The sequence below is a fragment of the Hermetia illucens genome, chromosome 6 (assembly GCF_905115235.1).
Source record: "Hermetia illucens chromosome 6, iHerIll2.2.curated.20191125, whole genome shotgun sequence".
Classification (NCBI taxonomy): domain Eukaryota; kingdom Metazoa; phylum Arthropoda; class Insecta; order Diptera; family Stratiomyidae; genus Hermetia; species Hermetia illucens.
In genome coordinates, this window is record NC_051854.1 from 90,097,170 (window position 1) to 90,123,660 (window position 26,491).

The following is a 26,491-nucleotide window of genomic DNA, read 5'->3' on the forward strand; positions in this document are numbered from 1 at the left end:
TGAAAATACTAAGCAGTAGGCAAAAATAAATGAAATTTAAATATCAGCCCAACTGAGGAGCATATTGGCTATTTGGTCCAGAAATGTTAAAGCCAAAATTAAAGGAAGCGGATGAATATCTGTTATTTTGCATACTTTTCTTTGGAATTATTTCACTATGGACGTTCTTCATTCTACTCTTCTGTAACTCATAATTCTTTACCAAACTACACAAGACAAGCATAAAGTATGGCTACAATTCCTCTTTAGTTACATGGAAATGAAAAGAAAACAGTGGACTTTTAATTACAGGTCTTTTTTCTACTAGCGCCAAAGGAAAACACCATTCTTCATCATTTTGGTTTCATCTTTTCCACGTGAGTAGATACCAGCTAAAAATCTATATGTACACATATAAGTAGTATTGTGAACATTTGCAAGAATGCTGGCCATGCGAAAATTTAACCCACAAACGTCATAGCACCTGCAGGCATTTTAAAGCTTCAGCCATTTCATTAGCCCCCTCCCCCCTGCTTAACTGTCTGACGTCTACTTCTTCTGCTCTCATCTTTCCTTCCCCCATCTTAAATGTGAAGAATACACGTACTGGTGTCACAGAGCCATTTTTAAGTTTTTTTTTTTAACATATTTCATCGAAGTCCAAAATAGACTCGAATCGGTTCTCAAAAGTGTCCCCTGAGCTCCTTCAACAGCATGGAGGACCCCACGCTAGGACGACATGCGGCCAAAAAGCGTAGCTTACAGGCCAGACGGCTAAAGAAGATACGAACCTCGGCACCATAATGGCGTTTATTGGCTCCACGCCATATTGTTTCAAAAAAAGAGCCTTGCTCTAACTGTAATTTAACGGTCAAATTAAGCGCCTGCGTAAATCTCCCATGTCCTGGTACATATTGCCATACAAACGACTATAAAAGGAAGACACTTGTTGGTATCTGCCACAAAGTTCTCTGGTGAATTCAACAGTTAAAATCATCAACACAAAACACATAATCCAGTAGGGAAATTTCAAAACGTGCATTTCCAGTGTGAACAAATCATTTGAAAAGTGTCCAGTGAAATTTTATTCGTTTAGTTTCGCCAATTAAAGGACCTTGTGCTCTCGACAAAATGTTCAAATTCTCATCACCCGTCGATATGATTTTGTGTTCAGTGTTCCTAGTGATAGCGATTCTAAGTTTTAATAGCTGTTCCGCAGCAGATGGTAAGAAATTTTAATAAAATGAAATTTCCAATTAAAAATTGAAAACAAAATGGGAAAATGCATCTTGAGAAAGTGGAAAATGGTGGTGGAAAATTTCTAGGAGTTAATGGGAAGCATTGGAACAATATGGTTTTGAAGGAACCACGAATTTCAGATAGTTGGAATGGAGGTTGGATTATAAATACGAAAAATATTCAAAAATGTTGATAGAGCCATTATAAACTCCTTTTTAGTGGCCAAGGAAATTTGTGGAACAAGAACTTATGGAATGTCCTGAGATTAGTGAAAGCCAATTAACTGCAAAATTTTTCAAGTTTTTAGGAATCCCTTGATCGTCGATTCAGATTTTTTGATAGATTGAAGCAGTTTTTTGTTATTTTAACCGTTTGAACCTATATTTCAAACAAAAAGATAGTTGGACTAGCACAAGGACTCGGAATAGTTATTCAATTAGTGTTTCTTGAATCCAACAGTTCAGAATCCATAAGGGCGTTGAAAAGCCTCTAGTGGGAGCACCCGTATCTCCTGCACTCACTTTGGTTTATAAAAATTAGGTTTACTATCCAGATTGGCTATCTTAAGTGAACTTAGCTATTAACAACTTTCTTCCACATTTCTTTTCCTGCGCTAATCAAATAAAGTGACATACACAGAATAATGGCTTACTCCGCTGCTACATTACAATGAGATAATTGCACCAAAGAAGTCATCTCTCACGGCTAAGAAAAAGGCCTCCATATGACAATCTAATTATTCGGAAGTAACATCAAAGCAACTATCACGTTCTACTTTCCTAAGTTTCCCCATTTGTTTGACTTTAGTTTTGATCCAAGGAAATCTTAAATGTAGTTTACTTCATTAGAAGCAATAATGATTGTTGTTCAAATGGACCAGAAGTTTCTCTTGATACCGATATTAACCCTACTGAAAACCTACTGCTCTTCTTTTTTGACGGCGCGGTGGCCGAGTTAATTGAGCGTCCACCTCTTGATCTTATGCTCCAAGTTGGAGTCTCCGTTTTGTCATAGTCATTCGTTCGTCTTTGTGGTTGACTCACTGTTCTAGGCTAGTAATTTGCACAGCTTTAAGTGAGTTGATAATGAAATTGAAGCCTACTTTTATGAAAAATAAAATGGGCAAAAAACAATAAAAAATAGGAGACTATTTTTATATATTTCACAAAGGGGTGGACAGTGTTCGTATCTTTTTTATGGCGATATTCGACTCTACTGTTGGGTATTTATATCAATTATATCATCATCGATAGTAGAATATACTTCATATTGTTGTCAATAGTTCAACGTAACTTGCATCTTAATCCCATCCCCTGCCACAGACAGGATATTTACCAAACGGAACCCGCCAAATTGCAAATATATACACTGCTAGAACTAGACCTAGGAATACGGACAAACTGGAAGTAATTTAAGCACAATAGCTATAGTTAGTAATGTTAAAGGAAAGCTACCGCGAATTTTTCAAAAAACCATACATTTTTAACTCCTCAGCAAACTACTCATGACCTACATCTTTCTTTGAGTATTTCCATTCAATGCTCCAATAGGGAGATAGGACAGAAGCATCTGAAACAGTTGCTCTTTTTAATTTAATTCTCTAAAATGGTGAGTGGCAATTATACTGCTCGAAGTAGATCTGAGGAAAGGAGTGATTTCCCGAGATGACCTGTAGGAAAGAAATACCCAGAACTTCATCATCAACGGCGCAACAACCGGTATCCGGTCTAGGCCTGCCTTAATAAGGAACTCCAGACATCCCGGTTTTGCGCCGAGGTCCACCAATTCGATATCCCTAAAAGCTGTCTGGCGTCCTGACTTTCCGGGTGGGATCATCCTCATCCATACGGATTAAGTGACCCGCCCACCTATTGAGCCGGATTTTATCCACGACCGGACGGTCATGGTATCGCTCATAGATTCCGTTATTATGTAGGCTACGGAATCGTCCATCCTCATGTAGGGGGCCAAAAATTCTTCGGAAGATTCTTCTCTCGAACGCGGCCAAGAGTTCGCAATTTTTCTTGCTAAGAACCCAAGTTTCCGAGGAATACATGAGGACTGGCAAGATCATAGCCTTGTACAGTAAGAGCTTTGACCCTATGGTGAGACGTTTCGAGCGGAACAGTCTTTGTAAGCTGAAATAGGCTCTGTTGGCTGACAACAACCGTGCGCGGATTTCATCATCGTAGTTGTTATCGGTTGTGATTTTCGACCCTAGATAGGAGAAATTGTCAACGGTTTCAAAGTTGTATTCTCCTATCCTTATTCTTCTTCGTGTTTTTGTTTGACCAGTGCGGTTTGATGTTGTTGGTTGATTCGTCTTCGGTGCTGACGTTGCCACCATATATTTTGTCTTGCCTTCATTGATGTGCAGCCCAAGATCTCGCGCCACCTGCTCGATCTGGATGAAGGCAGTTTGTACGTCTCGGGCGGTTCTTCCCACGATGTCGATATCGTCAGCATAGGCCAGTAGTTGGGTGGACTTGAAGAGGATCGTACCTCTTGCATTTACCTCAGCATCACGAATCACTTTCTCGAGGGCCAGGTTAAAGAGGACGCATGATAGCGCATCCCCTTGTCGTAGACCGTTGTTGATGTCGAATGGTCTGCTGCTTTTATCTGGCCTCGCACATTGGTCAGGGTCAGCCTAGTCAGTCTTATTAATTTCGTCGGGATACCGAATTCTCCCATGGCCGTGTACAGTTTTACCCTGGCTATGCTATCATAGCAGCTTTAAAGTCAATGAACAGATGGTGCAACTGTTGTCCATATTCCAACAATTTTTCCATCGTTTACCGCAGAGAGAAAATCTGATCTGTTGCTGATTTGCCTGGAGGGAAGCTTCTTTGGTATGGGCCAATGATGTTCTGGGCGTATGGGGCTATCCAGCTTAGCAAGAACCGAAGATCTGATAGATGGTACTCACCTTTTCATGTACGAGACAGATAATGCTCTGTTGCCTGTCGTCAGGCATTAATTCTCTGTTCCACACCTTGAGCATCAGTTGATGAACCGCTTGGTGTAGTTGGAAGCCTCCATATTTAATCAATTCGGCTGTAATTCGATCGGCTCCTGACGACTTATGATTTTTAAGCCGATAAATTGCACGAACTGTTTCTTCTATGCGTTGGCGGGACCTCCAACTCGTCGATGTTCTGACTGTTCAGTAATTCATCAAAGTACTCAACACATCGCTCTAATATGCCCTTCTGTCAGAAATCAGATTTCTCTCTTTGTCTTGGTAGGATGAGCATCAAGGTGCATATGGTTTCATCCTGCTGACTTGTTGGTAAAACTTGCGCTCCTGGTGCGGTTGCTCCCTGTATTTTTCGAGTTCACAGACCTGTTGCTTCTCCCAGGCTTCCTTTTTCCGTTTGTAAAGTTGCTTCTCCCCTCGACGGAGTTCATGATAAGTCTCCGTGCGTGCCCGCATCCTTTGAGAATGCAACATTACTCGGTATGCAGCATTCTTCCGTTCCATAGCTAGCTTACATTCATCGTGAAAACCGCCGTTCCCACTTTGCCGCCACTGGGGGCAATTAGGTTTGTGGCCATATCAATGATAACTTTCTCCAAGTGGTTATGAAGATCATTTGTTGATGCTTCATTTCCAGGTCATCTGTTGGCTGCGAATATTGCGACATCCATTTCCCCCTTATAGGTGTTACGGAGAGCTGTGTTCTGAATGCCTTCAGTATTCATTCTCACCTGGTTGTCAGAGCATAGCCGTTCGCTTATATTTTCAAAGCCGATAACAGCAGATTTCATAAGAAACCTACTCCGAGCACTTGGTTTACTGGATAGCCGCTATAATATATGGTCCCTTTTCAGCGCCTGCTACATCAGCCTTATATCGGGACAGGGTATCGGCTTGCTGCTCAGCAGCGTTTGCTCAATGAGAAAACGCTCAAATCGTTATTCCATTGTCATTGCCGGGTTCGTTGTTTTAAATTCCATCCTGTCCAAGGCCCCTTCTGTGAGTTCGTAACATCGGTTTTCCGTGTAGGGATGTCAAGCCTACCCAACCCCCAGCCTGGAGGACCAGTTGGTACAATTTGTCCCGTTTTTAGGCGCGGGAGACTCACCTTCATCCTTCTCCATCTGCAGTTTTTCATTAAGAAAGAGCTCCCAGCGATTACCACATGGAGGTGAAGATAGGGTTTGGTAGTAAAACTGTTGGTGTTGGTTCGGCAGGCGTTTCCAGGTTGTATGCTCCATCGCGGTTACCAATCCACAGCATTTAGTGCGACGACAATCCAAAGCATACTTTTATAAAAAACTTAACCCTGCCTGTGTATATTTGCACAAACTGTGAATTTTCTTCAGGTACTGGAAGAAGTGAACCAAACTGATGACACACTTGTCTGTTCATTTCGATGTTGGTATGAAATTGCCATATTTTTTTATGTTCGTCACTCCAAGCGAAGCCATTTGAAAGCACGCATTGTATTTCTGAAAGAAGAAGAATGGAAAGGATTTAGATTCTTGAGTAACTCTAGTAATATAAGTTAGAAGTTCATCTGGTAGCTCATTGCCAGTTGAATAACACACACCAGGCATTTCTTACTGAAACATGCATTTCGCTTTTCTCATCTTTTAGCAACTCTTTAAATAGATGTTTTGATTCGTTCTATTCCCAGTCGCGAGTCTTATTCTTCAGATATTCCAGCAGCTCTACAGGCTAACAGTTGTCGTGTTCGTTTGGGTGATCTTCCAATGTTCGATTTTTTGGGGGGCATTTTCAATAATTTTAAGAATTTTAGCCACATCTCTGGAGGGGTTGAAAACTTCATGGTAGAGCAGGAGAAGGTCTCCCATCATCAAACCGTGTGTTGGGTAAAAAATCTCAGCGGTCACCGCCCTTAGAAAGTTAAGTCGCTACAAATTGGGATTTTGATACAATCATCATCTTCTTCTTCTTTTTCTTCAGCCTTTGTCCCGTTCACAAGCGAGGTCGGCTCGTCGTGATCGGTTTCGCCATTTAGCTCTATCGAATTCCTGATCTAGGTGCAATCTCGAGCCTTTTAAATCCCCATCCAGCGTATTCAACCACCGTTGTTTCGGCCTGCCTTTTGGTCTTCGATGTTCAGACCAATCTTGGCAAGTGAATTCTCGTTAGCAAGAATTTCGTGACGAAGACGCCTCTCTCGCCTTTTTTCCACGATCGGTGCAACCCCATAACGATCGCGGATATCCTCATTTCGGATGTGATCAAAACGTGTCACGCCACTAGTCCAACGCAAAATCTTCGTCTCTATTACCGCAAGATGCCGTTCATTGTCTTTGTCGGCCAACACTCAGAACCATACAGAGCGACAGAACGGACGACATTGCGGTAAATTTTAGATTTGGGACATTCGTTGATACGTCGATCACAAAGAACACCAGTTGTGGAACGCCACTTCATCCAGGTTGCGTTAATGCGTGAAGCAGTTTCATAATGCAGTTCTCCATTGGCTGATAGCGTTGATCCGAGGTATTTAAATCGCTCAGTTCTGGGCAGATCACTGCCACTGACAGTGATTGTGCCATGTGTGATTTATGGGGATCGGTCGTCAAAAATTCAGTTTTGTTTAGATTTAATCTGAGACCGTGTTGCATGAGGCGATCATTCCATTTTTGGACAAGTTGCTCGAGATCATTTTTTACTATTAGATGCAAGGAAAACATCATCTGCATAAAGCAGTGTGTAGGGCGCTGATCGTTGGGTATCCCGTGTAACGGTGTTCATAACAAGAACAAAAAGGAATGGCGAGAGGGCGCTCCCTTAATGAACACCAACAGAGACACGAAGCGGTTTTGAAACACCCGCTATACTTCGGACTTTACTTTTCAGATCGTGGTAGAGCAATTGAACCCACCGGACGAGTTCTTCTGGTATTAAGTGTTGCCGTAAAGGGCACCAAATGAGTTCGTGTGGCACACGGTCAAACGCTTTCTCTAGACCCTGAAATGCAATGTAAAGAGGGCGACGGTTCTCGCGGTGTTTCTCCATGAGTAACCGCGTAGCGTGTATTGCGTCAGTAGTTCCGCAGTTTTTGACAAATTCGGCTTGATTCACGGTTATTTCAACGATTTCGCGAATACGGTTGTCAAGAATGGGTTCAAAAATCTTCATGATATGGGAAAGTAATCGGATCGGACGGTAATTTGAACATTCTGCTGGGCTACCTTCCTTTTTCCATATTGGAACAATGGTACTTTCTTGCCAGTCAGATGGTGTTCTACCTTCCTGAATAACTCGATTAAAGAATTCACTGAGCCACAGTGTTGAGTCCCAACTCTTCGCTTTCTAGAGCTCAGATGCAATGTCGTCAGGTCCTGTGGCTTTCCCCGATTTCATTCGTTTTATTGTCTCCTTGACTTCAGTTGCACTGACAGGTGGAACTGCTCCACATGTCGGCAATGATTATGAAAGTTGAAGATGAGCAAATTCTTCAGCTGAAATCTGCTCAAAGTATAGTCGCCATCTATCCGTTGCGGCTCGACAGTTGGTAAGCAAAGTACCGTTCTTATCATTAATGCAACAGAAATGTTCGATATCCTGTGTACGTTCGTTGCGGCTTTTAGCAAGTCGGTACAGATCTCTCTCGCCATCCCAAGTGTCCAGTTTATCGTAAAGATTTTTGTAATGGTTCGCTCGGCGACTGCTTTCTTTGCTTCCCGGTTGGCATTCTTATAAATTTGCTAATTCGCCAGCGTTTTATCGTCGAGAAATTTGTGGTAGAGGCGTTTCTTTTCACGGACCTTCATTTCAACATCATCATTCCAATTAAGGTTGATGTACCGCTTACCCGGCTTGGTGACCCCGAGGGTTGCAGAGGATGCTTTATAGATCGTGTCTTTCATTTGGTTCCACGATTCTTCCACATTCGTAATGGTCGGTAATCGTGTGAGTGAAATCGTTTCTTCTTTCTTCTCACCAAATTGCCACCATTTAATGCGCCGCGGGCCAGTGCGTTCCTCACGCTTTTTCATCGGTGGCTTAATTCGCAAGACGGCAATCAATGGCCAATGTTGAGGTGCGATAGTCTCATAGGGAACGGCTTTGCAATCAGTGGCAGTGGTAAAATGTCGGCGTCTTATGAGAATATAGTCGATTTGCGTTTTACTATTCCCACTATAAAATGTAGGGAGAAGAGACAATGATTTGATGAACCATGTATTCATAAGTACAAGGTCATGGGTGTCCGCAAAATCGATTAAACGTTCGCCGCGCTCATTGTGCGCTCCGAGCCCCTTTCTCCCATGGCTCCTGCTACCGTTCGCCTTTTCACCCACGTGACCATTAAGGTCGCCGGCAATGATAATATAGTCGTCAGCAGGCACGTGACAAGTCTTTTCATCGAGAAGTTGCCAGAAGGCATCTTTCTCGGCATCAAGTCGACCTGTCTGTGGTGCGTACACGGTGAAGAAGTGGATAGTGCGATCAGCTGATATAATGGTGAGCTTCATCAGCCGGTCATCAAATCATCATGTAACAGTTTTATTTGCCAACCCCGCCACCGGACCGGGATGATGTTAACGAGGAAGGAACAAGTAAGCCTCTCCTTTCAACCCTCACTAGAAGGCCATAATGGTTACTTCTTCTTAAAAAGTAACTGTGCCTGAATACTGGCTATTTTTTGTTAACGGCGTTAGAGCGAGGGACTTTCCTCTTTCTCTGCCCTAAATAGACCGCTCAGGTAACAGTGATCGCTTTCTTTGCTTCCGTTCAGGCTTCTTATAATTTGACAATTGACCAGTGTTTTATCGTCAAGAAACTTATGGCAAAGGCATTTCTTTTCACGGACCTTCATTTCAACATCTTCATTCCAAAGACAAATATCTCGGTTGATGAATCGCTTACCTGGCTTAGTGACCCCGAAGGTTGTATAGGCCACTTTGTGAATCATGGTTTTAAGTTGGATCCATGATTCTTCCACATTCGTAGTTGTTGGTAATCGCGTTCTCCCATGTGGCATTTACGCCATTCTTATGACTTGAGGATGCCAAGGAAAGCAATGCCCCTAAAGATCTGAGGCACACTTCGTTTGAGGAGGCGATCCCCGTCGGATCTTTCTACACGATCGCGGGACACCGTTCTCGAGCTGTTCAGCTTCAGGCCTCCGGTTAAGTCGGTATTTTTTTTTATTTTCCATATTTAACTTCGTTTTCGCGATGAATTCCTTAATATCATGCAATATATCATTCTATGCTTCAGGTTTCGGTACGGTCCGACATTCCCACGCATAAGCTAATGGACACGGGATATTTTATCATTGACGTGAAAGGAATTGTTGTGCCTAAAGCAGCCCATCTTTTCGCCATCGCACAATCGCATGAGTGATAACACGACATTTTTCTCTTCATATTTGTTGGATATGTTCTACAGGGGCTGTTCATACATCACTTAGTTCGTCATATGCATTCGTCAGTAGTGCTATCCAGAAGGTCCACTGCGTATCATGGCCGAACTGATTCCTAAAGATTTTCTAGCAAATGGAATGCGATGGAATGCCGACAAGCATACCAACTAAAACATATCCAAATCAATGTTTATACAAAGTGGGGCAGAAGTAATCACCCGATGTTCTTTTGCCGTGTTTTTTTTTTTATGAAAAACGTCGCTTCTGCTTGTGAAATTTGTTTATTTAATCCATTAGAACTTATTCCATCAAGCCGAGAAAATGATATCGGCCAAGTGGCCGCCGCCAGAATTGGTAACCATACAGGCCCATTCTATGGCATTTTCCATTACTCTTGCCAGAACTTCAGGCGACAGGTTCTCGCATTTCTAGCAAATATTCTCCTTAAGGGCTTCAAGAGTCAGAAGCTTGTGGACGTAAACCCGTAACTTCAAAATCCCATAAAAGAAGTCTAGAACGATTAAATCTCGTGATCTTGCGGCTAGTGTAAATCACCAAAACGAGAGATTAAGCGACTCGGAAATGATTCCTTCAGAATATCGCTTGCGGCTCCAGCAGTGTGCGCGGTGCACCGTCCTGTTGGAATCATATGTTCTCCAGTACCAATTCATCCTACACCGTCCACAGTCTTTCTCAAAGCAAAATGGCTCGATGAATCCTCTAGCGTAAACAGCACCCCACACAGTAATATTGGGCAAGTGTAATGGTTCTTCGTGGATGCTTTCGGTGCAACAGGAACGATTATTTTGTTTATTCACGTAACCGCTAAGATGGAAATAAGCCTCACCGCTCATGACAATTTTCGATGAAAAATCGTCCTCCTCTTTGTCAAGATTTAGGATGACTAAAGCGTAGGTTAGACGCGTTTGATGGTCAACAGCTACCAGTTGATGCACTGTCTGCACTTCGTAAGGAAACATCTTCAAATCTTCCACCAAAATTCTGCGTAAGGACCGCCGACGTGGCACAATGTCTCCTCTCGACATCTTGGGCACCAGCAGCGATATTTTCAGCATAACGGCTGCTCCGGGGCCAGTAAGCATTGGAGACATCTCGTGTTGTCCCAGTCTTTTCAAGGCGAGTGGCCAAACGCCGCAGTGTTTGTCCAGTTGGTGTCGGACGGCCAGGAAATCTCCGACGAAATTCACAAATGTCAAAACCGAATTGACGTATGGCGCCATTTGCAAAAGTTATAGCGTTTTCCAATAGAGTGATTACTTTTGCCCCATCTTGTTCAACCCAATGAAAATAAATACAAATCAACAAATTTGTGCAATTATTCAAAAACGTTATAAATAGCACAGATCAGACTACTCAACTGAAATCAATACATCTATCCTCATTTTAAAAGCATTCGAGGAAATCACATCAGACTTTTCAATTTGTCTTACTTAATTCCATAATTTGCAGTTAACACTAAATCTTCAATGAACAAACTCAACATTTACACCGATTTCGTCCTACGTCGTCGGCAATAAGAGATATTGCCAACACCTTGGGGGTTTTATCCTTAACATTATACACCTCAACAGGATAAAGAAATAAGATGTAATGCTACTTTAATTAAATGATAAGTGATGTCGGCTTTGCCCTAGGAACTCTAAGATAAATAGACCTAAAGACATTCTTACCACAAGAACTAAATTAGCATCGTATCATCTTGCTCCTGACGGAGATGAGGGGCGGGAACCATGTCAGGAATTAGTTCTCCAGTGGTGTTGTTACAAGACGAGTGGTCGTCATAGAAAAATACTGTGGGGCATAGAAAGAACAAACGGAAGAAAATGAAAAAGGAAACAAAACGATTCTGGGGAAGAAAATTTATAAAAAGAAAATGGTATTCGGGATGTTTGTTGATTGCTGGTAACCTGACTGTAAGGGACCATCTGAAATGAAATAACTTCAGCAAGCGCTACCTTAGTATTATTTGTTTTCTCTCTTAAATCTCAATAAAATAAAAAATATACCCCGTCTGGATTGGTCAAAGCTATCACGACTATCCTCTAGATTCAATGCCGTTTATAATGTAACATTGGCATGCCCGGAGACTGTAGAATATCTGAGGAAGAATTGGAAGACCATACAAGTCAGATACTAACAGGGGAATCGATTACAAAGCAAATATGGCAAAATAGAAAGTTTTTTAAACAGGTTGAAACCTTCCAAAGATTTACTCCAGATTGCACAATTCCTGGAAGTGTGGGATTTTTACCCCCTAAAATCACCTCTCGCCAAGCACGAATGAGAGGCAGCTTTCTTTCCATATTTGAGTTTCATTTTTATTAGAAGAAAACCCTGAGGTCAACCCCACCACCTTGATTGGCTTCCATAAGCAACTTGCTGCTCCTCAGTAGCCTAAATCCTTAGCAAGTTATCCTTTATGTTAGTAAGTCATTCGGTCGTCTCATTGTGTAAGAGCTATAAGTCAATTTTCGGACTTTATTATTTTCATATGAGCGTAATTGGTAGCTATGCTTAAACACTTGCTCTTTGCTGACTTCACTAATGACTTGTATTTTAAGGTCCCTATGCAGATCCCCGTCACGAATGAACCAAGGAATGTACTATGCTTCTAAGCACTTTATTTTGAAACGTTTATATGACCATCAGGTTTGATTCTTTGACAAAGTTCCAGAGCTGGATGCCGTACGTCCATATAAACTTCAGAAACTGCTTCTAAATTAGCTACTTGTTGTCGATGGTCAGCTGGGAATTCCTTCCCAACAGCCAGTACATCTATATGTGGCATTCCATTCGTCCTCATTTCTTAACATGCGTCTTTTCCAGCTGAGTTTACCATCGAGTGTCATATCTCACCTGTGAGACATCTTGTCCGTTTATGATGACTTTCCTAGGTTCTCTTTTTTGATTGTGCAGTTAATTTACGGTGATTTGGTTTCGTTTCATTTTATTTTCCATTTCTTGGTCCATTCTACAATGGGGTCAATAGCTGTTTGTAGCTTTATGTTTGCATCCTCACTAGTTTTACTGGTGGTAAGGGTAGTAGTGTCGCTATTTTGGCTTCATCACAGCTGGTATATAAAAGAAACATGGTTGGGTCCAAGACAACGCCCTGCGGTACACCAGCTGCATTTTTTCGATTCAGAGTCGAATCTTTCATATTCCACTCTGAACACACGCTTGGATACATATGATTTTAGGATCTCAAATAATTCTTCTGAGATAACAAACCTTGATGCGACACCTTATCAAACATCTGGGCGACATCGAGAAACCGACCACAAACTCCATTGCATTTCGGTTTCGGGCATGATGGTCTTCTGCCCGGTGGCTCCACCCATAGCCCAAAGAAAATTGCCTGATTATCGCTACGGGTGTAGTCCCTGCTGACGCACCAGGACATACCGGGTACCAGTGCAAGGCCGACAAAAGTTAGGTCTATGATAGAGGCAGACCCCCCTTTCTGAAAGGTGTTTACATATCCTTTATCATTGGCTAGAATTATACCCAAGCGTGTAAAGCGTCTAATAGACTGCGGCCCCTTGCATTTGTCTCTCTGCTACCCCACTCACGGGCCCAAGCATTGAAGTCACCAGAAATCACCCTTCGACTACGACCCCTTGCGTCGAGAACAAAACTGTCAAGCATTTCCTCGAATTCGGACAGTGTCACGCTTGGTGGAGCGTAACAGTTGTACACATATACCGCTGTATGTTTGACCCCCAGTACATTGTATGGCTTGTTGATCACACGCCCATACCGCCGCTCCACCAGTCGGATCTGTAACCCATACGGCACAGTGACGCTTTCTATAGAGTTGGCTAATGATGGCAATATCCACCTCGGATTCGTAGATGGTCTGCTCGAGTAGTGTAGTGAAGTTAACACCTTCCTAAATTCCGGGCATTTACCACTTCCGGCAATAAGCCGGTTATCCCGTCTCTCACTTACTTCACACAATAAGCATTTGGGGTTCCTATTGCAAGCTTTGGAAATATGGCCTTTCTCTCCACACCTTCTGCATCGATCAGACCGATCAATGCCGCTGGTGCATACCTTTGCGAAATCACCAAACACAATGCACTTGAAGCACCTCTTTAGAGAAATCTGCTCTCTCAGACAGCCAACAACCCATCCGAATCGAAGCTTCCCGGCTGCCAATAACTTCTGCGCTGCGTCCACCGGTAATCGTAGTGTGGCCGTTTGTGTACTGCCATAGGCTTTCCGCAAACTCACAATGGACTCTTCGGCAAGTTACTCCAACTTGAACTGTTCCATCAAGGCAGTGCAAATTTCTCCTTCACTGTCACTTCATCGAGATCCTTCCACTGTATATAGACCTTATGTTTTTGGGTTCGTACTGTGACATTCTCCCCAAGTGAGTTCTTAACCTGAATTCGGAAGCCATGAGTTTTCCCCAAACTGTTTTTTTTTCAGCTTTTGAGTCCTTCGAGTCTTGCTGACATTTCCTTGTTAGGTCGGGGTCAGCTTTGACCTTTTTCAGTATCTCCGCATAAGGCAAATTTTCATTGCTGGAAATTACAATCGCTTCTGGGTGAATTCGCACTTTTTCGTTTTTCTTCGCCTTTTTCTTAACTATCTTGGTTCATCCACCATTTTCATTCCCCCTTGGATTTTATCGAGTCAATTTCCGGAGCTCGCACTTGGAGGACCTGCTTTCTCTCTTCGGGGCCTTTAATTCCGTGTTTCGGAACTATTTGCATGGCCTTTTTCCTCTTAGGCACCTGCTGATTTTCCAGAGGATCCACATCTCTTCCCCGCATTCTCTTGTTTGGTGGCAGGTTGATTGCAATATGATTAGGTCTCACTTGGGTCGCCTGTGACACCGTTGGGACAACAGATTTCCACTTGCCCTTGGAATTTCGTTCCTCCTGCTGCGATTTGTTGTAGAGCACTCTAATAGCTCTCACCATTTTTTAATGGTTTGGTGCACGTTGTGCTTGTCCTTGATGAACTCAGACAGCTGCATTATTTTTGCACCAAGCTGTGTGAAGAATAATTCCTCTGCTTCAGGGCTCTGCTCTCCATGATTCCTAACCGGATTACTACTTTTAGATGGTCCTTCACATTTGGCATTCATTGACCTTCCCTCCGTTTTATCTTTTTTGGTGTTTGATATTGGCGAAGATCTCAAAGTTGACGAACTTCTTCTGAATGGGTCCTTTTCCTGGCCCTGGAGTACCTCCTTCTGCTGCTCCTCTTGAATATGTGGGGTCGGTGTTGTTGCTGTTTTTGTCGTCCAGCAATCTGCTTTCAATTCATCCTTCTTCGATTTTGTTACTGGTGTTCTTGATAGAGTCATACTTCGCTGAACACTTCTACTTCCAAATCTAAAATACTTGTAGCATTAGATGCAACAGTGGCCAAGTTGTCCACCACCGAGGCACTGCGGTCGAGAGATATCGACGACCGAGAGTCCGCTTGCTCACTCCCAAAAGCCGCCAGTACTGGGGTTTCGAGCCCCTGCACCGTAACTTTACTCCTTCTGAATTAGTCCAGGTTGGTTTTATTTTCTGGGTGTCCTTCCCATAGCCATTTTGGTCCACGCACCAGAGATGAGCAAACACTAGCCCATGCACAGTCAGAAAAAAAAAGTTCATGAACACATATTTACACATCAATACGTATGCCCCAATCCGCCAGCTAGAGCCGCGCTAGATGAGAGATCTTTTTTTTAAGGAGGTGGAAATCTTTAAAAGACTCTGGCCTGGGCACGCCAGGGGGGGGGGATTTTTACCCACTAAAACCACCCCCGACTCCCCCCCCTACCCCGTGGAACCACCTTTAGGTATTACATCACAGGGCGGAGTTAGCTCATTTTAGCTAGGTCTCCTTCCGTCTTCTCACAGAGTTCGTAACCGCGCCTTCCTCACTTCTTCTGCTTTTCGCAGTTTCTCCTGGATTACTGCGATCGTGGAATTGATCGCATCCCAGTCTTCCTGGCAAGCTACCATTCTTCGGACAGAATTTTCCGGTGATAGCATTTCACCTAGAGTTTCCTTTAGGCTCCTTCTTTCTTCCACGAACCTAGGACCCTGATGGGAGATCTGGCCACTCCTCCGTCTGTCTGTCTATCTGTCTGTCTGTCTGTCCGTCACACACATTTTTCTCGGAGGCGGTTATAGAAATTGACACCAAAATTGGTAGAAAAGTGGGAACTGTGAATGCTCACGTATACAGTGAGTTACATGCTTTTACGTCGAATTAAAGGGGGGGGGGGTCCCATACATGCAAACGAGGGGGTGTAATTTTTTTTTCATCAGATATAGTCATGTGGGGTATCAAATTAAAGGTCTTGGTGAGTACTTTTCGAAGCCGTCTTAGTTTTGACATTTGTTGGAAAGGTGGGGAGTGCGTTGTTGAAAGTGATCATTTCTTTAAGGGGGCCATTCTCAGAAACTACTAAACCGAAATATCTGAAAAAAATCAAGAGGCTTCCACTATATGGTGCCTGGGCTCCGAAATACCTTCCATACCGATATCTGTTCAAATAAAGTTAATAAAAACAACAACTATAGCACGTATATGAATTTGACACGCTTATTTTCTCCTGGCAACTTTAACATCACATGTATCTTAATAGTCATGGTCAATGGTATTTCCTTCCATTCTAGACCATCAGTTCTAGACAGATAGTATCACTACTATCAACAGATTTAACGAAGTGGTCGACATGAACTCAGCTTCACCGCCTATATTTCACTTCAACCATGCAAACATTCGACTACCCTAAATGCTTTCGATTTAATTAGACTCCTCGAAATTTCATAAAGTTTGTGGTCACAAAGTGTTAAGTATGCTTCCGTCCAGATGGTCACCGGAATTTCAAATTAGCATACGTACACGTATGCAGAAAGGAAAGCGACGAGAAAGTACTTTAAAGATAAATACTTGGGAATAGTATGCAATGTTCGGTAGCTTATAGAGCACTTTAGTCAATTCATGAGGTTGATAGTCAATTTATCAGTGTGGGAGTGTGAAAGGTTTATTCCAGGATGAATGATTGTGTTCCCGGTAGTTGGAAAGTTTGGAATGCTCGTAAAAAGAGAGTTCGAGAGAATGCCGGAGGTGTTCAAAGTGCGTTAATGGATTGCCCATGGCTGTAATATCGGAGTACGTAATATAATTAACCTACCCTTTGAGGAGCAAAACGGCTATTGGGAGTTGTTTTCCTATCTTCAGAACCATATACGGTCACAGACTATATAAATTAAGTCCTTGATAAATTTATTTTGTTGAAAGCGTCCAAAATATATCACAAATAGTTTGCATACGAGTAACTCCATGAGTTCAAAATCGAGCTCGTTATTTGAAAGAATAAATCATGAAACCCACACCAACTGTTTTGATAGGCACACAGGTCAGGTCAGTTCTTCTTCTAACCGAAACCATATCCTCAAAATAAATGTATTCGAAGTGACTGAATCGAAAAAAAGTTATAAAAATCTCAAGAGACGCATTTCTTTGCCGGAACGAATAGATTAAAATGAGAATTTTCCAGCAAATGAAGGCTACAACCAACCTACCTAAATCTACCCTATACCCCTCATCGATACTCCATAGGAAGGCTAAACGCGCTTGAGAATTCCCATATTACGAGAACGACTATCGCTTTCACCAATTGGTCTGTATGCATGTTACATCCCTGCTTCCCCTAAATATAGCTAGGCTATGCTTCTGCCACTTGTAATAAATTATAGGAACATTGAATTCAGAGAGAGGATATACAAACAATTCAAGTGATAGTGAACTGAATGTTGCCAAGAATCAAATTACAAAGTCTGCAATGCTATTCAAATACTTGACACTTCCATTTAAAATACGGAACAGAAAAAGATACAATCGGCTCAGTTTGGTGATGTTATCATTCGGAGACAATGCGATTAACATTTGAATGAAGAATGAAAAGTGGATTGAAAAAGCCCTTACTTTCCCGGTTATAAGTACTATAACACCACGAATTTTACTTTATATTCTAAATAAATCGACAATCAGAGCTACAAGTGTAAAAGATTTTGTGCTTTTTTCATGTAAGAAAACATTTTATTCATTGCAATTTATATGAGCCTTTACCATGTCAGACTGTTCATTTGAAAGTGATACAGCACTCTGCGGTACCTTCGTGTCATGAATTTTTTTTTTGCGGAGTAGGGAGTCGAAATGCATTTACGCACAACTGCCGGACTCCTATCTCAGACTGACTACCGGCTAACACACCCCCCTGGTTTGTCTAGGACTCTAACCCAGAACCGTTTGACACATTGCCTCAGGCCAGGCCTATTCAGTGTAGGAGCAAAACTACGTGGTTAAGGGAGCCTCAGCTACCCTGGCATCTCTCCTATGCATCTCCCTCTTTTCCCCATTTAGGAATGCCTTAGTGGCACAGCAGGATTAGCAACATTTGAAATTTATTTCGAATGCTACTAATGTTGTCAATGTGGAGAACAGATGCCACCACCGGTGCTCTCGGTGGCGTATTCGAATTCGCCACGAGAGGGGAAATCCAACGGTGGAAAAATTAGTTCACCTAGTTGCCTTTCGACTTCATGCAGGGAATATGAAAAACCAGCTGCTTCCCTTTGTTTAATGTATTCGTAAATTCAAGCTAAATAGTTTAACTAAAGTGGTGACCCCGACGTGATTTGAACACGCATTTGTTGGTACCATCGTAGATTCGGCGAAAAAGCTACTAGATGTACGCTCCCGTGTAAATTACCTCAAAAAACTAGGTCGGCAGGGAGTCCTGGCGACGGCCACCCAGGACGCAGCGCCACGTCGCCTAACAATTTATGACCCTCTCAGCAGGCGCAGTTATCTTCTTGATACAGGTGCGGAAGTTTCGGTTCTGCCCGTACCCCGGCACTACCGGCTTTTCCCATAACCTTTGAAATTCCTCGCGCATTAACACCTACGGTTGCAGGCAAGTGGACGTGCGTCTTGGCTTGCGTAGGGCGTCCCCGTGACGATTCATCCTGGCGGAAGTCAGCTTCCCCACTTTAGGCGCAGACTTCTTGTGTCACTATGGATTGCTAGTGAACTTGCAGAACAGATTCCTTATAGACTCCACAACCAACCATAATTCGTCAGGCAGAATATCATCTCACCCCAACAACAATCTTTCCGTACTTTTGGAGGACATTACTGACTCTCGTGTTCGGGCACTCCTCCAAAAGTTCAGCCAAACTACTACCGAATGTAGTCTCTCTAAACCAGTGAAGCACAATGTGCAGTACCACATAAACACCACTGGTTCCCCTATGTTCTCAAAGGTGCGTCCTCTACCACCCCAAAAGCTGGCTATTGCATGGAAAGAATTTAAGCAACTTATCCAACAAGGTATCTGCAGACCTTCAGACAGCTGTTGGTCTTCCCCACTCCGTTATGGTCTCTAAGCCAAACGGCGAATGGCGCCCCTGTGGGGATTATAGAAGCCTAAACGCACAGACTGTTCCTGACCGGTATCCCATTCCACTCCTCCACGACTTTGCGCATCATCTCGCAAACTGCCGCATCTTTTTGACTTTGGATTTAACCAAGGCGTATCACCAAATCCCTGTAACTCCAGAAGGCATTCCAAAGACGGCAATATGCATACGCTTTGGACGGCTTCGGCTTGTGCAATGCGGCGCAAACTTTTCAAAGGTTCATTCACTCGGTTCTGCGAAACCTCGACTTCTGTTTCGTGTATTTGGTTTATGTTTTGGTCGCTTCTTCCTCAGAGTCTGAGCATTTAGCCCATCTCGAGTGGATTTTTCAACGTCTCCTTCAGGCCGGTTTAGTCCTAAACGTTGATAAATGCAAATTTCTCCAGACACAGGTGACATTCCCCGGCCACTTCATTTCCCCTGACAGAATACACCCCGACCCAGACAAGGTGCAAGCGATCTCAAGCTTGCCGTTTCCGAAAACTGTGAAGGATTTGCGGAGGTTCTTGGGCATGCTAAACTTCTATCGTCGTTTCCTGCCCAAGGCTGCCCAACACCAGTCCGTTTTGAACGCGTATTGTGGCCCCATAACGAAAGATACACGAGAGATTGTGTTGTCTGAAGACGCTGTCCGCGCGTTTGACAAATCCCAACAACAACTGGCTGATGCTACACTCTTGGCATTTCCTTGACCTAGCCGTTTTAGTTGATGCCTCTGATATTGCAGTAGGTGCTACTCTTCACCAAAAGGTGAACCAAGTCTGGCAGCCGTTGAGCTTTTTCTCTAGACAGTTAAACCCCGCTCAACCGAACTACAGCACCTACGATCGAGAACTGCTCGCCGCGTACTTAAGCATTAAATACTTCCATTTCTCCCTAGAAGGCAAATCGTTCACAGTGTTCACGGACCATAAGCCTCTCACGTATGCTTTAAAACAAAAGCCCGAGAAAGCGTCCCCTCGTCACCTTCGACACCTATGCTTTATAAGCCAGTTCACGTCCGACATACAGCACATGTCCGACAAGGACAACACAGTTGCTGACGCTTTGTCACGTGTCTCCGAGGTTAACATCCCCGCCTCACTCGACTTCCCGGCTATCGCCAAGGCGCAGGGGAATGACGCAGTGTTTCAGAGCCTCAAATCCAACCCCAAATATAAATTTCGGGAGTTGCCCATCTTCGGCTCGAACCTCTCTCTCTGCTGCGAGTACTCGGAAAAGGGACCTCGGCCATACATTCCAGCCACCTTTCGCAAGGAAATGTTCCACCCAGTTCACGACTTAGCGAATCCAGACATCAGAACGACAAATCGACTAGTCACCGACCCTCCATGAATAAGGACGTCGACTCCTGGGGCAGAGAGTTCATCGCATGCCAGAAGTGTAAGGTCACCAGGCATGTAAAAAAAGAAGTGAGCTCATTCCCACGCACTATCAAGCGATTCCACACAATACACCTCGACATCGTAGGCTCCTTGCGAGACTCGCACGGTTGCCTCAGAATCATCAACAAGTTTACGCGGTGGCCTGAAGCAATACCTCTGAACGACATTAGAGCAAAGAGCTGCATACGTGCACGAACTTCCTGGTCAGGACGGATGCTATCCGAAAGCCGCTGCAGCCTCCATACGAAGGCTCGTACCGTGTTCTCGAGCGGGGAGAACATTTCTTCCAGCTCGAGATCGGGGGACACAAAAAGGCTGTCTCCTTGTCCAGGCTGAAGCCCGTTTACGCCGCAAAGCAACATCGCGTTCGCTTCGCTGAATGATGGGGAACGCAGTTCTTGGTTCGGACGCTGAAACCCCTAGGTTTCATCTGTGGGCGGAGTGACATGGCGCAGCACGGTTAGCAACATTTGAAACAACATTTCGAATGTTGTTGTCGAAATAAATTTCAAATATTGTTAATGCGACGGAAATCGCAACATGCCCTTAATTATTGTGTCCGTAAACACTTGACACCTTTCCATCGAAAGATGATGACGTTGGTGCTCTCGCCTTCGGCAGAAGAAAAAGATATGGCCGCACGTCTTTGATGAGATGCGCGGTCCACCGACCCCTTGATTCTCCTTCCAAAGAAGAGAGGCTGTCTCTTCACAAGCGACGCTTGTTTACTTCCCTCGCCTTTTCTAAGGTATATAAACCTCTGCCCGGTAGCGTGGAGAGTGATCGGAATAACCCCCGCTATCACTATTACTGCAAGCTCCCTGGCGGTCACATTGGCAGACACAACTCGCAGAGCCCCATCGGATAGGCAATTCCTGTGGCAGACGCGTGCAAATGCATTCAAGATTACGGCTATTTGCACGGGGCAGTGGCCCATATGGAAGCATGCCGCTAGGCTCGGCATACCCTACAACTGGCATTGCCGAAGCTGCGGAGAAGGAAGGGAAACCCTCATGCACTTTCTCTGCGATTGCCCAGAGTTAGGCTGCAGGCACTGAGTAAACCATTCTTTAGGGACCTCAAAGAGGTTTCTAGCTTTCGTGAATGCTACGGGCTGGCTCTGAAGATCCGAGCTGGCTGGACTCTGCTTCCCTGCTCGCATAACAACTGTCATGGTCTTAGGAGTTTGTGGCATCAAAACGGCACACCAAAGCGCTAATTGGGCTCCCCGGAGCGGCCACTAATACCTACCTACCTACCCTACCGAAAAACATCTGTTTTGTTTTCCATCTCCCAATAGAAATTTTCTTTTCTGTGTATTGTTTATACAGGGTGCGGCAGCATAACTTCCTTTTTTCAAAACTCAATAAAAACTATTGTATGCATCGGAAAATATTTATTTATTTGTCTAAAGTTTTTATTTACATTGTTTTGAAGATCAAATCTGTTAGGTGACGTCCCCCATTCTCCATATATTGCGTAAACCGATTTCTAGCGTTTGTCATGACTCTTGTTAGCATAGCAGGTGTTATGTTGGCAATTTCTTCTTGGATGTTGGTCTTCAAATCTTGTAGGGTTCTTGGACGGTTCACATAAACACGGGGACAGATCGGGAGAGCGTGCCGGCCATTCCAAATCGCCTCTAATTGAGATAAGGCGCTCTGGAAAGTGTTCCCTCAAAACAGCCATCGATGCTCTTGAAGTGTGTGCTGTTGCACCGTCTTGTTGGAACCAAGTGTCCCCCAAATCCAAATTTTCTAGCCGTGGGAAAAAAAAGTTCTGTAGCATTCTGTAGCATATTTACCGGTTCGAATTCACTATCACTGTAACCTCATTTTCCTCAAAAAACCAGGGACCAATAATTCCAGCTGAGGAAATTGCACACCACACTGTGACTTTGGGTGAATGCAAAGGCTTTTGATGCAATTCTCATCACGGAGAATTCTTCTCACAGAACGATCGGATAGTCCAAGGGCAGATGCGTGTTTGCGCGCAGAACGCCGTGGCGATCGCAACATTGACGCTCTCACTGCTTCAATGTTCTCAAGTGATCTAACGGGCCGAGGGACTCCAGTTCTTCCTTTTGTCGCCCTTGCAGTTTGTCTGAATGTAGTGACCCATGTAACAATTGATTTGCGGTCTGGCCATGCCAACGGGGCTAAATTAAAGCGATTCCGAAATGCACGCTGTGTTGCAATAACCGAACATCCGCTTGAAAAGTAAACCTCAACAGCAAAGGCACGCTCCTCACTATTCCAACGCATGATGGCGATTGATAAGAAAAACTTTACAGTATCCCCTCTTGAACGAGACCACTAGCGCTCCGCTATGACATCAACTAACTGAGTGGCGCGCATTTTAAAAAAGGAAGTTATGCTGCCGCACCCTGTATAAAACAAGTAAATCACAAACAGTTTACGACAAGAGCGCCGACGTCACTATCACCTGCAAACAATATAAAAACCTCCATGGGCACCGCTTGAAAAACAGAAGTAAAAAATAATAAGAGACAAGCTATGTGAATGCCACAGGAAACCCAAGAACCTTATCATTAGCTTTCAGATAGTTAGTTCAGGAAATGTTTCGCACAACCACCAAGAAGACAGGGACCGTTTTATCCTCACTATCCTTCCTTCCGAATTTGTGTACTATAAAATTCGAATAAATGCAATTTCGTATCAAAATCGAGGGAAATATAATCAATTTGTTATTGCTTTGTACGTTATGCTGCAAAATAGCTTAAACCCTATCTCCGTATCTCCGTATCTCCTTTTCGGCAATTAGTTTTCGGACAATCACTGCCTACGTTATCATATTTACTTGTTACCACCTAATCACATGTGGTTTGTATGGTCTGGCAAATAGTGTTATTTTCAATGCCCAATACTTACAAATGGTGCCTATTTAACTTGAAAACGATGAGTCGATTTCATAAGAAGCCATCGTTCGATGAATTATTAATATCCAATCAAGCAATAAGGTAGCCCTACCCTACCTGCCTTGCAATCCCCTTTTCAGCTCCTTCTTAATTAGCAATTCAACCCAAACAGATTTAGCTTCACAAAACAATTTAGATCTCATTGTAAGACCTGTAGTACTTAACTCATGATGGAGGACCTCTTCACAGCCACAGGCAACCGTTGAACCATATCACATCCTGCAGATTGTATTATTATGATTATGTCTATACTTTTCGAACCGAAATAGCTCTTATTGCTCCATTCATCCGAAAGGCTAAAGTACTTTACATGTAGTCTGACTCCGCGAACTTTCCATTCTCACCTCAAAACAGCAAAAATCCAGACAATTATCTTAAGATTCTGCTGAAAATATCCCAGTATCTGAATAAACACATTTCTATCTTTACAATGTACCCGTCCTTACGTGCGCTCACGATGGTTATACAGAAACTGCCTGTTCTGGTAATGACAGTTAATTTAGTGCCTTTAAGAGTTTCTGGTGGCGAAGCATAAGGAATGCCCACGCTTTTGTTCACCTGTGAATATGAGTAATTTCAACAAAGGAAGATAATTCAAAAGAAAATAGACCCTGAACGCTCGTAGCGAATCTTTGATTTCTCCCGATACTTTCGGCTTATCGTCCCAAGTCGGTATCATCAAACAAACGGCTCGAAGGCTCGTTGGAAAGGCCTTTATTTATGCGGAATAAAAATATACATCGCTAAGTGTTAAATTGAATTAAGCAAGTCCTTAGTTATCTGCGTTAATTTAATATCTCAAATCTATTTCTGCTTCCAGAGCTCGAACAGATTAAACCACGAAGAGGTGGCACAGTTGGCTTGTTTGCTTTCCCCCGCGTCGGACGCAGTGATGCCAGCCTATTTTCCTACAAAGGGTATGGTGCTGGCCTAAATTCCTACGAAGAATATGATGGTAAGAAGCACAATCAGAGGAATCCTAAAAGTTGTATTTAAATACTATCGAACCTGCTTGATACAGACTTTCCTAAAATGGAATGGAAACGCAATCAGGGACTCGTTCCCTTCCCACGAGTAGGACGATCCGATAACCAACTGAGAAGGTGGTCAAAACTTGCAATGCAACAGGACATGGATAAGCGGACAGGTGTAGCTAGCGCAAACTCAGGATTATGGTTTGGACCACGATTGGGACGAATCCAGAAACGTGCTGCTGATGCAGGTGAACACTTTTAAGGTGATTATTGATGTTGATTGCTCAATCCGATTAATTGTTTGTGCATGTCCAAATTCGAAATTCAATCGTCCTAAGTGTACCCTAATTGTTGCTACCCCGGGAAGGACTTCCCCTAAATAATTTACACCCAACCCTTCAATTTCAGGCGGCAATCGTATGGACATTTACACACCGCGACTGGGACGCGAGTCTGAGGAATTACTTTTCGATGAATTCAATCCCGGAAGCGGCAACCAACCCGATTATGTTGATTTCTTCCACAATTTAGATAATTATAAAAACAATAATGATAACAAAAATAATCCCATTGATAAATCGTTTGGATAATTTTACAAATGTATAGAACCTTCTTCCAAGCAACTGCAATTATCCTAATTAAATCTATGAACCTATGACAAACAAATACTTCAATTTGGACCTAAATAAAGATATTGTATTATAAAATCAATTCACTCACACTGGTACTGACTAGAATGCACTATGAACTTTGGCTGGATGGAATTTTCGTAGAGAATCACCCCAGACGAAACACCCTCACCTGCACTGTGTATATCCTTACTGGACGCTGAGGGCAACCTGAAGCACTCAGGGCGTGAATGGAAGATTCTCTGTAAGAATTCTATAGTTTCATGGTGCATTTTGCTGTTTTTAAACTTAAATACTAAGGGAAATGTTTGAAGAAGCATTAAACAAAGATATGATATTTACATACACACTGAACCATGTATTATACAAATTTTTCGCTATTGTAAAATTGGCTAAACTAATATACATAAGTCAACCCCCGAAGAAAATTGAAAAAGATCAAAAGTGTTATATACTACATACTTAATTAGAAACAAACTAACTTTAAGATGACGTTGTTTCACTGCAAATACATGCACAAAATGCATAGAAAATTTCCGTGTTTTGCTACTTTCTTTAATCCTCTATAACCACCCCTTTCATCTATTATACTAAGCTCGATGAAACTATCTATAGACATCCATTCAAACTGTCTGCCTTAGCATTCCAACATCATGTCATCTGCATTTCTGAAACCTGGCTGGATGACAGGATTTTAGATTCTGAGCTCCTCGAAGGTTACTCTGTCTTTCGTTGTGACAGAGACTGCGTTGCGCTTGGCAAGACAACTGGCGGAGGTGCCCTAATAGCTGTTAAGTCCCCTCTCCGTGCCGAAATTATCTTTTCCTCCTCCTCCTCCTCCTCCTCCTCCTCCTCCTACGATTCCGTTACCATACGTGTCCTTCCGCCAAACGTATGTCCCTTTATCATATCGTGTGTATATTTTCCCTGCCTAAGTCCGCCTTCTCTGTACGAGAATTTCTTCGACAGATTATCAGAGGCCCTAACCGTTTTGTTTCCCTCACTTCCTTTCATCCTCTGTGGTGACTTTAATCTTCCTATGCTCTCCTGGCCCGTTACTCCTGGCCTTCCCTCCCTCCCTAATAACTCGACCCACCCTTCCCTTCCTCTATCCACTTTCATGTACACCTGTGGGGCCCTCCAATTTAACCTCTCTAGAAATCACTTAGATCGTACTCTTGACCTTGTCCTCTCTAACCTTCCTGTACGTTATCTTTCCCAATCCCTTCATGCTCCGTCTTACGTTGCCCCTGACGCCCATCATCCTGCTCTCGAGTTCGATGTTCAGATATCCCGACTCCACTCTCCTGTCGCTCGCAAGCCTACCAAGTTCAACTTTCGTAAGGCGAACTTCGAAGGTCTGAACTCAGCCCTGGCGTCAATCAACTGGGTCCCCTTGCTCTCTCCATTTACATGTGACCAAGCACTCAACACTTTCTATACCATTTTATCTGATCTTCTTCCTTGTTACGTTCCCTCCTCTCCTAAGTGCTTACGCTCTTACCCCGTCTGGTTCACCACTGAAATTC

At 43.3% G+C, this 26,491-nt stretch overlaps 1 protein-coding gene across 1 annotated transcript; it reads left to right on the forward strand.

The window, feature by feature from the left end:
• Positions 1-956: 956 nt before the first annotated feature.
• Positions 957-25,044, forward strand: LOC119659522 (cardio acceleratory peptide 2b). Its single transcript, XM_038067658.1, has 4 exons — positions 957-1,204; positions 24,180-24,314; positions 24,381-24,581; positions 24,742-25,044. The coding sequence occupies exons 1-4, from the start codon at positions 1,111-1,113 to the stop codon at positions 24,921-24,923; spliced, it is 612 nt and encodes a 203-aa protein (XP_037923586.1). The 5' UTR covers positions 957-1,110; the 3' UTR covers positions 24,924-25,044.
• Positions 25,045-26,491: the final 1,447 nt, after the last annotated feature.

Bases quoted from the DNA above. Each gene is read 5' to 3' on its own strand.
- LOC119659522 (XM_038067658.1), top strand. From the start codon at position 1,111: ATGTTCAAATTCTCATCACCCGTCGATATGATTTTGTGTTCAGTGTTC. The intron at 1,205-24,179 runs GTAAGAAATTTT...TTCTGCTTCCAG, and splicing joins TAGCTGTTCCGCAGCAGATG to AGCTCGAACAGATTAAACCA. The intron at 24,582-24,741 runs GTGAACACTTTT...CTTCAATTTCAG, and splicing joins GAAACGTGCTGCTGATGCAG to GCGGCAATCGTATGGACATT.